The sequence below is a fragment of the Chiloscyllium plagiosum genome, chromosome 31, assembly GCF_004010195.1.
Source record: "Chiloscyllium plagiosum isolate BGI_BamShark_2017 chromosome 31, ASM401019v2, whole genome shotgun sequence".
Classification (NCBI taxonomy): domain Eukaryota; kingdom Metazoa; phylum Chordata; class Chondrichthyes; order Orectolobiformes; family Hemiscylliidae; genus Chiloscyllium; species Chiloscyllium plagiosum.
Window position 1 is genome coordinate 14,958,158 of NC_057740.1, and position 12,633 is coordinate 14,970,790.

The 12,633-nt window shown below is 42.2% G+C and overlaps 1 protein-coding gene across 1 annotated transcript in view; it reads right to left on the minus strand.

Moving 5' to 3' along the window:
• Positions 1 to 12,633, minus strand: part of grin3bb (glutamate receptor, ionotropic, N-methyl-D-aspartate 3Bb) — a 79,224-nt gene that overhangs the window by 12,064 nt on the left and 54,527 nt on the right. Inside the window, exon 4 of the mRNA XM_043720722.1 lies at positions 5,753 to 5,898. Coding sequence (XP_043576657.1) covers positions 5,753 to 5,898 — 146 coding nt within the window. The remainder of the gene's footprint in view (positions 1 to 5,752; positions 5,899 to 12,633) is intronic.

Here is a 12,633-nt window from a genome sequence, read left to right on the forward strand (position 1 = left end):
TAATTTTTCAAAGAAACTGAATGCATGTTAGCAAAAGTCTTCAACAACTGAAGAGACAATGGGCAGGATCTGACAGGTGGCTGAACAATGTGTGCTGTCACAGAATCTGTGTCAGAATTCAGCGAGTTATCCAATGAGGCCCATCTGAATGTTGGGAGCAAGCTGCTGCATCTTTGTCTATTTGTCGAATGGTGAAGTGAGCTCCTTGCTGAGGAGCAGCAGATGGCCAAAGAAGGAGGATTATTCCTCGTCAAATACTTTATTAACACCGTAACTCGCATCAGTAATATTCACCTTCCTGGCTTATATGCTGAGCAAGTTAAATATTGAGAACTCTTGACTTTGAAAAAGAGGAGGTACCTGGCAACATCAGCTCCTCACTGGCTGTGGACAGCCTCCATGTTGCTCAGGATCAAGCAACATCTCATGGCATGATCAATGGTCACCAGACCCCTCACCCACAGACATGCCTCACAATCACCATGGCAGCTCAGGACATTCAGGACCTGCATTGCAAGTTGCACAGCAACTAGTATTGAATGGCTGCTTCGTGGACATTTTGTGCTAGATAAAGGCAGCCACCTCATGGAGTGGACCAAGTTGCACCTCAGGGTTAATCCGTTGGTCTCTTAGTGCTCGTTCACAATATCCCTGCCATGCCTTGCTGTGCCAATTAGTGTAGTCGCACATCCAGGCAGCTTGCCTTACTGGTCAGCAGTCCTCAGTCAATGGCCTAGACATCCTGCTGTGGAGCATTGGGTGTGAAGGTGAATTGCTGCTGCCACACCCGGAGTGAGCAGAGTAAATGCCTGGGCTTGGATGTGAAAGAGAGAACAAAGAGAGCGCGAAGAACAGTACAGCACAGGAACAGGTCCTTCAGCCCACCAAGCTAGTGCTGACGCATGATGCTTTTCTAAACTGAAAAGCTTTTGCCTCTATGTGGTCCTTATCCTTCCATTTCCTGCCTATTTGTATATCCATCAAGATGCCTCTTAAAATTGCTATTGCATCCACCTCAACCACTTTGTCTGGCAGCATGTTCCAGACATTTACCAACCTCTGTTTAAAAACATGTACCTCTCACATCGCTTTTAAACTCTTTTACCTGTCACCTAATCATTGTCATTTCTACCCTGGGAAAACGACTCCCACTATCCATTCTATCCATGCCTCTCATAATTTTGTAAACTTCTATCAGATCGCTCCTCATCCTTTATGTTCAAGTGAAAACAAACCAAGTTTGTCCAATCTCTCCTCATAGCTATTTCTCCCTCCAAGCCAGGCAACATCTTGATAAATCATTTCTATAACCTCTCCAAATCCATCTTGCAATATGGCAACTAGAACACTACACAATATTCCAAACGTGGCCAAACTGCAACATGATTTCCTAATTTTTATACCCTATGCCCAATGGTTGAAGGCAAGCGTGCCATATTCCTTCTTGATCAACTTATCCACTAGTGTTCCCTCTGCATAAGACCATAAGACCATCAGACATAGGAGCAGCAATTAGGCCATTTGGCTCATCGAGTCTACTCCACCATTCAATCATGGCTGATACGTTTCTCAACCCCATTCTCCTGCCTTCTTCCTGAAACCTTTGATCTCCTTCAGAGGTCAAGGCGGTTACCTCTGGAAGAACTATTGTTTTCTCCACAGAGATAGTGGACATCCTGCTGGTACCTGTGAGACAAAAGAGAAAGGAGGTGACTAAGCTACGGGTGCGAAGTGGTGTGCAAAACTGACACCAACAGTGGGGTTACTGTAAGTGTTCCAGTGGAATTAAGAAGGACCCTTTAAGTGAGGAATTTTATGTCGCATAACACTCAACTCGACATTCTGCAATGAAAGACAGACCACTGAGTCTCACATCAATGGGAGGGAAACTATTAGAGAAAATTCTGAAGGAGAAAATTAATCTCCATGATATGGAGGTGGAAGTGCTGGATGTCTTGAAACACATAAAAGTGGATAAATCCCCAGGACTTGACCAGGTGTACCCTAGAACTCTGTGGGAAGCTAGGGAAGTGATTTCTAGGCTCCTTGCTGAGATATTTGTATCATTGATAGTCACAGGTGAGGTGCTGGAAGAGTGGAGGTTGGATAAAGTGGTGCCACCATTTAAGAAAGGTGGTAAGGATAAGCCAGGGAACTATAGACCAGTGAGCCTGACCTCAGTGGTGGGCAAGATGTTGGAGGGAATCCTGGGGAAGAGGATGTACATATATTTGGAAAGGCAAGGACTGATTATGGATAGTCAACATGGCTTTGTGTATGGGAAATCATGTCTCATAATTTGATTGAGTTTTTTGAAGAAGTAACAAAGAGAATTGATGAGGGCAGAGCGGTGGACGTGATCTATATGGACTTCAGTAAGGCATTCGACAAGGTTCCCCATGGGAGACTGGTTAGCAAGGTTAGATCTCATGGAATACATGGAGAATTAGCCATTTGGATACAGGACTGGCTCAAAGGTAGAAGACAGAGGGTGGTGGTGGAGGGTGTAGTGGACAGCAAAGAGGGTTACCTCAGATTACAACAGGATCTTGATCAGATGGGCCAATGGGCCGAGAAGTGGCAGATGGAGTTTAATTCAAATAAATGCGAGGTTCTGCATTTTGAGAAAGCAAGTCTGAGCAGGTTATACACTTGATGGTAAGGTCTGAGAGTGTGTTGCTGAACAAAGAGACCTTGGAGTGCAGATTCAGAGCTCCTTGAAAATCGAGTTGCAGGTAGATAGGATAGTGAGGAAGGCATTTGGTATACTTTCTTTTATTGGTCAGAGTATTGAGTACAGGAGTTGGAAGGTCATATTGCGACTGTATAGGACATTGGTCAGGCCACTTGGAATATTGGGTGCAATTCTGGTTCTTTCCTATTGGAAAGATGTTGTGAAACTTGAAAGGGTTCAAAAAAGATTTACAAGGATGTTGCCAGGGTTGGAGGATTTGAGCTATGAGGAGAGGCTGAACAGGCTGGGGCTGTTTTCCCTGGAGTGTCGGAGGCTGAGGGGTGACCTTTTAGAGGTTTATAAAACCATGAAGGGCATGGATAGGATAAATAGACAAAGTCTTTTGACATGTGGGTGAGTCCAGAACTAAAGGGCATAGGTTTAGGGTGAGAGGGGAAAGATATAAAAGAGACCTAAAGGGCAACATTTTCGTACAGAGGTTGGTATGTGTATGGAGTGAGCAGCCAGAGGAAATGGTAGAGGCTAGTACAATTGCAACATTTAAAAGGCATCTGGATGGGTATATGAATAGGAAAGGTTTAGAGGGATATGGGCCGGGTGCTTGCAGGTTGTACTAGATTGGGCTGGGATATCTGGTCAGCATGAACGAATTGGACCGTAGTGTCTGTTTCCGTGCTGTATATCTCTATGACTCTATGTCACCACGTTGAGAGACAAGGTTTGATCAGGAATTGTCGGCATGACTTTGTCAGATGGAGGTCTTGTGCAACAAATTTGATTGAATTTTTCAAGGAGGTGACCAGATGTATAGATGAGGATAGTGCAGTTAATGTAGTTTGTGTGGATTTCAGCAAAGTCTTTAACAAGGTCCAATATAAGAGATTGATAAAGAAGATAAAAGCACATGGGATACAGGATAATTTGGGAAGTTCAACACAAAATTGGCTGAGTGGTAGGAGACAATGTGGTGGTAGAAAGCTATTTATGTGATTAGAGGCTGACGTCCAATGGCATACCACAGGGATCAGTACTGGATCTTTTCTTTTACATCATATAAATAAATAACATAGATGACCGTGTAGGGGATGGTAAGTATGTTTGTGGATGACACAAAGATTGGCTGGGTGGCTACTAGTGAGGAAGAGAGTCTTACGTTACAGGAGGATATAGATAGATTAGTCAAACGGGCAGATTAGTGGCAGACGAAATTTAACATGGATAATATATATATGCAAATGTGGCTGTACAGGACATTGGTTCGTCCATTTTTTGAATATTGTGTCCAGTTTTAGTCTTCCTCCTATAAGAAGGATGTTGTGAAATTTGAAAGGGTTCAGAAAAGATTTACAAGGATGTTTCCAGGGTTGGAGGGTTTGAGCTATGGGGAGAGGCTGAACAGGCTGGGGCTGTTTTCCCTGGAGCGTCAGAGGTGACCTTATAGAGATTTACAAAATTATGAGGGGCATGGATAGGATAAATAGACAAAGTCTTTTCCCTGGGGTCGGGGAGTCCAGAACTAGAGGGCATAGGTTAGAGTGAGAGAGGAAAGATATAAAAAGGAACTAAGGGGCAACGTTTTCATGCAGAGGGTGGTACATGTATGAAATGAGCTGCCAGAGGAAGTGGTGGAAGCTGGTACAATTGCAACATTTAAGAGGCATTTTGATGGGTATATGAATAGGAAGAGTTTGGAGGGATATGGGCCGCATGTTGACAGGTGGGACTAGATTGGGTTGGGATATCTGGTTGGACCGAAGGGTCTGTTTTCATGCTGTACATCTCTATGACTCTATGCTGGTAAATGGCAATTTTATAGCAGACACTTTATTAAGAGCCATGTGAAGGACATTAAGTGATATTGTGCAGATGAACCAATGTAAAATAAGATTGCTGTATAACTTACTGTATGTTTAGTGTCAATTTGCTATTACTATTAGTGTGACATAAAAATACTGTTAAGTTGCTTTATAAAAAATGGAAATACTTCTACAGTTATATTGACATTCTTTTTTGGGGGAGATGTGATGTGAGGTATGTTTATATATATTTTTCAATGTAATTTATTTTGGATACTTGAATTTTGAACTAGTGGCATATTGATTTTCTCTGTGTCTGAAAGGATCAAACGATTAACCTGTAGTATGCTTGTAGTCATGGTCATTTCTTTTAAAACACAGGTTGAGAGGGAAACGTCTTTGAGAATGATGGGGATTTGTTTACAATGGGAAGGTTTATAACTGTACAGAGTAAACATTGTAGCATGTTCAGCTTTCAGATCAAAGATTCTGGAATTGTTGTTTTGGGTTGAGGGGAAATCATACATTGCTGGATAAAATGTTTTTGGGATTTAGTTTGGTTGTTCTGCAGAAGACTTGGCTGAAGCTGAACGTGTAAAACAGTTGCTTCCAGAAAGGGAAGTAGTTTAGAATTGTGAAGAAAAAGTGTAAGGAGTTTAGTTTAAAAGTTCCAGACCAGGAGTATTTGATCATAATCCTGAAAGGGTTATGTGAAGCTAAGAAAATCTATGCTCAGTTATATGATGAATCAAGGAAGAGGCTATTAGATTCTCATGACCAGCAACTGAGGCTTCAGCTATGTCAAATCCTATGTGAAATGGAGAAAACAATACATTCTGATATGAATACTGTAAATAACTGTTTTGGGATTAGTGGGATCATATTTTACCATGTGTTTCAAAATCTTTCAACATGTGTTATATGTAAACAGTTTATTCTATATTATCGTTATTTTGTTTGCATAATTCAGTTGTATTAGTAAATCTAAATCTGTGACATTGCATGTTTGTGTTTCACCATCTTCAAATACCTCAGTAAACCAGAAAAATATAATCTATCAAACCAGATTTCAATCTGAGATCTGACTTGTCCTATAATAACATCAGCTGTAATATCATCAGTATCTCATATCAGAACATTGTGAATCTGCAATGTGCATTTATTATTGCGTTCAGTCAAAGAATTGCTTTACTTGCCTGTGCATACAAATGACACAGATCGATACAATGTTATGTCGTAACTGCATTGTCATTTTGCTTACTTCAGATGTGCCACTCCATCCAATGTAGTTGGAACATTGAACCGTCTTGTGTACTCATGCATTTCAGGAAAACTCATCTTCATATAGTCCTCAGCACTGCTCTCTCGCACTGTTCCAAACCGGAAACCCTGAGACGGATGATGAAGCTGAACAACAAATATAACAAAGCTAAATTCAACTTGGAAAAGTAATGCATACCATCCAACAACAACGTATAATTATCTGGCATCTTTAAAGTGACAAAACATCCCAAATTGATTCATCTTATTTTAAGAAAGGATTATAGAATCTCTATAGTGGAGAAAGAGGCCATTCGACCCATCGAGTCTGCAATGAGCCCCTGAAAAGCATCCGACCCAGACCCAGCCACCCTATCCCCGTAACCCCTCATTTACCATGGCTAATCCATCATGTCCAATTCACAGAGGTATTAGTAAACAGACGATGAGACCAAACTATAAAAAAGGAGATATTAGGTCAAATGATCAAATGCTTAGTAAAAGAGGACGTTTTAAACAGCGTCTTAAAGGAAGATGAGGATGTCGAGAAGCAGAGTGGAGGGGTGTATGGAGGAAATTTCAGAGCCTGGAGTCTTCTGAAGATATGATCATCAATGGTGCAGCATTTACAAAAGTGAATGCTCCAAAGTCCAGAACTCAAATTTCTCAGGGGGTTATTGTGCTCCAGGAGATCACTATGTTTAGGATGACAAAGTCTAGGAGGGATTTGAAAACAAACTTGAGAATTTCAAAATCACGATGTTACTCAGCTGGAAATCAATGCAACATCAAAGAACAAAGAACAAAGAAAATTACAGCACAGGAACAGGCCCTTCGGCCCTCTAAGCATGCACCAATCCAGATCCTATAACTACACCTGTTGCCTCTTAAACCTGTATTGCTCTGCTCCCTGCCCATTTGTGTATCTATCTAAATATATCTTAAATGATGCCATTGTGCCCGCCTCCACCACTTCAGCTGGCAACATGTTCCAGGCACCCACTATCCTCTGCATAAAGAACATTCTATGCATATTTCCCTTAAACTTTTCCTGTCTCACATTGAACTCGTGACCTCTAATAATTGAGTCCCCTACTCTGGGGAAAAAAACTTCTTGCTATCCACCCTGTCTATACCTCTCATGATTTTGTAGACCTCAATCAGGTCCCCTTTCAATCTCCATCTTTCTCATGAAAACAATCATAAAATACTCAACCTCTTTTCATAGTTAATGCCCTCCATACAAAGCAACATCCGCACCCTCTCCAGAGCATCTACATCCTTCTGGTAAGGTGGCGACCAGAACTATAGACAGTATTCCAAATGTGGCTGAACCAAAGTCTTATACAACTGCAACATGACCTGCCAACTCTTGTACTCAATTCCCCGTCCAATGAAAGAAAGCATGCAATATGCCCTCTTGACCAGTCTATCAACCTGCATTGCCACCTTCAGGGGAAAATGGAAAAATGTACATCAGTTTTCCCCAGGGCTTTTCCATTTACCGTATATTTCGTTCTTGAATTGGATCTTCCAAAATACATCACCTTGCCTTGGGCGAATTGAACTCCATCTGCCATTTCTCTGCCCAACTCTCCCAATTTATCTATATTCTGCTGAATTCTCTGACAATCCCCTTCACTATCTGCTACTCCACCAATCTTAGTGTCATCTGCAAACTTGCTAATCAGACCACCTATACCTTCTTCCAGATCATTTATGTATATCACAAACAACAATGGTCCCAAAACAGATCCCTGTGGAACACCACTGGTCACAGTTCTCCATTTTGAAAAACTCCCTTCCACTACTATTCTCTGTCTCCTGCTGCCCAGCCAGTTCTCTATCTGCATTTTGGTAAGGCAAACTGGGTTAGTTAATGGGAGGGTTCTAGGGAATGTTGCCAGACAAAGGGACTTTGGGGTGCAAGTGCATTGTTCCTTGAAAGTGGAATATGTGGAACATAGAATATAGAACAATACAGCACAGAACAGGCCCTTCGGCCCATGATGTTGTGCCGAACATTTGTCCTAGCTTAAGCACCCATTCATGTACCTATCCAATTGCCGCTTAAAGGTCGCCAATGATTCTGACTCTGCCACTCCCACAGGCAGCGCATTCCATGCCCCCACCACTCTCTGGGTAAAGAACCTACCCCTGACATCCCCCCATACCTTCCACCCTTTAACTTAAATTTATGTCCCCTTGTAACACTCCGTTGTACCCGGGGAAAATTTTTCTGACTGTCTACTCTATCTATTCCTCTGATCATCTTATAAACCTTTATCAAGTCACCCCTCATCCTTCACCGTTCCAATGAGAAAAGGCCTAGCACTCTCAACCTATCCTCGTACGACCTATTCTCCATACCAGGCAACATCCTGGTAAATCTTCTCTGCACCCTCCCCAAAGCTTCCACATCTTTCCTAAAGCGAGGCGACCAGAACTGCACACAGTACACCAACTGTGGCCTAACCAAAGTCCTGTACAGTTGCAACATCACTTCAAGACTCTTGAATTCAATCCCGCTGCTAATGAACGCTAAAACACCATAGGCCTTCTTACAAGCTCTATCCACCTGAGTGGCAACTTTCAAAGAGCTATGAACATAGATCTCAAGATCCCTCTGCTCCTCCACCTTACTAAGAACACTACCGTTAACCCTGTATTCCGCATACTTATTTGTCCTTCCAAAACGGAAAACCTCACACTTGACAGGGTTGAACTCCATCTGCCACTTCTCAGCCCAGCTCTGCATCATATCTAAGTCCCTTTGCAGCCGACAACAACCCTCCTCACTATCCACAACTCCACCAAGCTTCGTATCGTCTGCAAATTTACTGACCCACCCTTCGACTCCCTCTTCCAAGTCATTAATAAAAATTACAAACAGCAGAGGACCCAGAACTGATCCCTACGGAACTCCACTTGTAACTGGGCTCCAGGCTGAATATTTACCATTTAGACTCACCTATTTTCTCTGACTCCACGCATAACGTTCCTACTTAGGCTTTGCTCACTCAAGGACATTCTCTAGTTATCCTCTTGCTCCTTATAGATGAATAAGAGGCTTTGGGATTTTCCTTAATCATGTTTGCTAAAGATATTTCATGACCCTTTTAGCCCTCTTAATTTCTCATTTCAGATTGGTCCTACTTTCCTGATATTCTTCCAAAGTTTCATCTGTTTTCAGTCACCTAGACATTATGTATGCTTACTTTTCCTTCTTAGCTCATCTCACAATTTCATCTGTCATCCATTACTCCCTAAATTTGCTATTTCTATCCTCATTTTCACAGGGACATATTTGTCCTGCACTCTAATCACCCTAAAAGCCTCCCCTGTATCAAATGTGGATTTACAAGAAACAAAGAACAAAGAAAATTTACAGCCCAGGAACATGCCCTTCAGCCCTCCAAGCCTGAGCCGATCCAAATCCACTGTCTAAACCTATCAACCAATTCCTAAACATCTGTATCCCTCTGCTCCCCACCTACTCATGCTTCTGTCCAGACGCATCTTAAATGAATCTACCGTGCCAGTTTCTACCGCCTCTGTTAGCAAAGTGTTCCATGCACTTACCACCCTCTGTGTAAAGTACTTTCCACGTGTATCCCCCTTAAACATTTTACCTCTCAGTTTGAACATGTGACTCTCATTATTGAATCCCTCACCCTGGGAAAAAGCTTATCGCTAACTACCCTGTCTATAACCTTCATAATTTTGTAGACCTCAATCAGGTTTCTCTCTCAATCTACTTTTTTCTAATGAAAACAATCCTAACCTACTCAACCTCTCTTCATTGCTAGCACCTTCCATACAGGCAACATCCTCGTAAACCTCTCCATCCTCTCCAAAGCATCCACATGCCTCCGATGAAGGCAAGCATACATATGCCTTCCTGACCACTCTATCCACCTGTGCAGCCACCTTTAGGGTACAATGGACCTGAACTCCCAGATCTCTCTGCTCATCAATTTTTCCCAAGGCTCTTCCATTTACAGTACAGTTCACTCTAGAATTAGACTTCCCAAAATGCATCACCTTACATTTGCCTGGATTGAACTCCATCTGCCATCTTTTCACCCAGTCTGTCTATATTCTCCTGTATTCTTTGACAGTCCTCTATGTTTTCTGCTACTCCACCAATCTTCGTGTCATTTGCATAGTTACTGATCAGACCAACAATGCCCTCTTCCTGATCATTTATGTATATCACAAACAACAGTGGCCCCAGTAGTGATCCCTATGGAACACCACTGGTCACCTTTCTCCATTTCGAGAAACTCCCTTCCACTACTACACTCTGTCTCCTGTTGCTCAACCAGTTCTTTATCCACCTAGCTGGAATACCCTGCACACCATGTGACTTCACTTTCTCTATTAGTTAACCATGAGGAACCTTATCAAACACCTTACTAAAGTCCATGTATATGCCATCTACAGCCCTTCCTTCATCTGTCAACTTGGTCACCTCGTCAAAGAACTCTATTAAGTTGGTAAGCCATGATCTTCCCCATACAAAACCATGCTGCCTATCGCTGATAAGCCCATTTTTTTCCAAATATAAATAAATTTTATCCCTCAGTACCTTCTCCAGCAACTTTACCACCACTGACGTCAGGCACACTGGTCTGTAGTTACCTGGAATATCACTACTGCCCTTCTTGTACAGGGGGAACAACATGAGCAACCCTCCAGTCCTCTGGCACCTCACCTGTGTTTACGGATGCTACAAAGATATCTGTCTGGGCCCTAGCTATTTCCTCTCTCGTCTCCCTCAACAACCTGGGATTGATGCCATCTGGTCCTGGGTATTTGTCCACCTTAATATCCTTGAGCCTACCCAACACATCTACCCTCCTTATGTCAATGAGATCCAGAGTAAATGAACTTCTATCTCTAATTTCAACATTCATCATGTCCCTCTCCTCAGTGAACACTGATGCAAAGTAATCATTGAGAATCTCACCCATTTTCTCAGATTTGACAAACAACATTCCTTCATTATCCTTTAGTGGACCAACCCTTTCTCTAGTTACCCTCTTGCTTCTTATATAAGAATAACAGGCCTTGGGATTCTCCTTGATTCTGCTTGCTAAAGTTATTTCATGACCCCTTTTAGCCCAGTTGATTCCTCGTTTAAGATTGGTTCTACTCTCCCGATATTTCTCCAGGGCCCGTTCTGTTCTTAGCTACCTGAACCTTATGTACGCTTTCCTTTTCCTCTTGGCTAGTCACACGATTTCTCCTGTCATCCACGATTCACGAATCTTGCCTTTCCTATCCCTTGTTTTCAAAGGGACATGCCTATCCTGCACTATCTTCAACCTATCTTGGAAAGCCTCCCACATATCAAATATGGACTTCCCTTCAAATAGTTGCTTCCAATCCATATTTCCCAGCTCCTGCCAAATTTTGATATAATTAGCCTTGGCTCAGTTTAGTACTCTTCCCTTAGGACCACTCTCATCCTTGTGTAGGAGTTTCTGAAACTTACAGAATTGTGGTCACTATTCCCAAAGAAATCCCCACTGCAATGTCTACCACCTGGACTGGATCATTCCCTAACACCAGGTCCAATATGACCCCTACCCTCGTCGGACGATTGACATACTGCTCTAGAAACCTTTCCTGGACGCTCCTTACAAATTCTGCACCATCTAGACCTCTGACACTAAGTGTATCCCATCAATGTTGGGAAAATTAAAATCTCCTATCACCACCTCCCTGATGTTCCTACATCTTTCCATAATCTGTTTACATACTTGTATCTCTATCTCGGGCTCATTGTTGAGAGGCCTGTAGTATAGCCCCAAAATTGTTACTGCACCCTTCCTATTTCTGAGCCTTGCCCATATTGCCTCACTGCTTGAGTCCCCCATAGTGCCCTCCTTCACCACAGCTGTGATGCCCTCTCGGACCAGTAATGCAACTCCTCCACCCCTTTTACCTCCCTCTCTATCCCGCCTGCAGCATCTATATCCTGGGATATTTAGTTGCCAGTCATGCTCTTCCCACAATCAAAGTGTCAGTAATAGCAATAGCATCATACACCTAGGTACTAATCCAAGCCCTAATTTCATCTGCCTTACCTACTACACTTCTTGCATTAAAACAAATGCACCTCAGATCACTTGTCCCTTTGCGTACATCACCTGATCCCTGCTTACTCTTCCCCTTAGTAACACTGACTTAATTGTCTAGTTTCTTACAGGCTTTAGTTACTACCTCCTTACTGTCCACTAACCAAGGGTCACAAAGGGATGGGACTTGCTGAGACTCAGACAGTAACATTTTGGATGACTTCAACTTTATGGAAGGTAGATTATGGAGGGGGGTGGGGGGGGGAGTTAGACAGGAGGATGTTTGGATAATTTAATCTCAAGGTAAAACATGGTATGCATTAAGGTTCAGCAGCATATAAACTGATACAGGAATAAAATTAGATGATGTTACAAAGATGAAAGTAGACAGTACTAATGATGCTATGAATATGAAATTGAAACTTCATCTTGCGATTGAACATGACACCAAGGCTGCCAACAGACTTGATTAATCACAGACTGTTGTGAGGTGAGGAGTGGAAGAGTTGACAGCTTGGGAAGAGAGTTTGAAGCAAAGCTAAAACAACAGCTTCAGTCTTCTCAAAATTTATTTTGAGGGATTTTCTGTTCATCAAATACTTTCACATTTTGCTTTCAGTTTCCTTTGTGTATTTTCTTCTCATGCCTCTGCACACTCACAGGTTAATGTTATGTCTATAAACAATGTATTTCAAAAATTAAAAATGGATTTCAACAAAAAATGATACACAGTTAGTGTTTTACTCAAGGAAAAGTTTATTTTTTTACGGTTTGAATCCTTGAAGTTTTAAAGTAT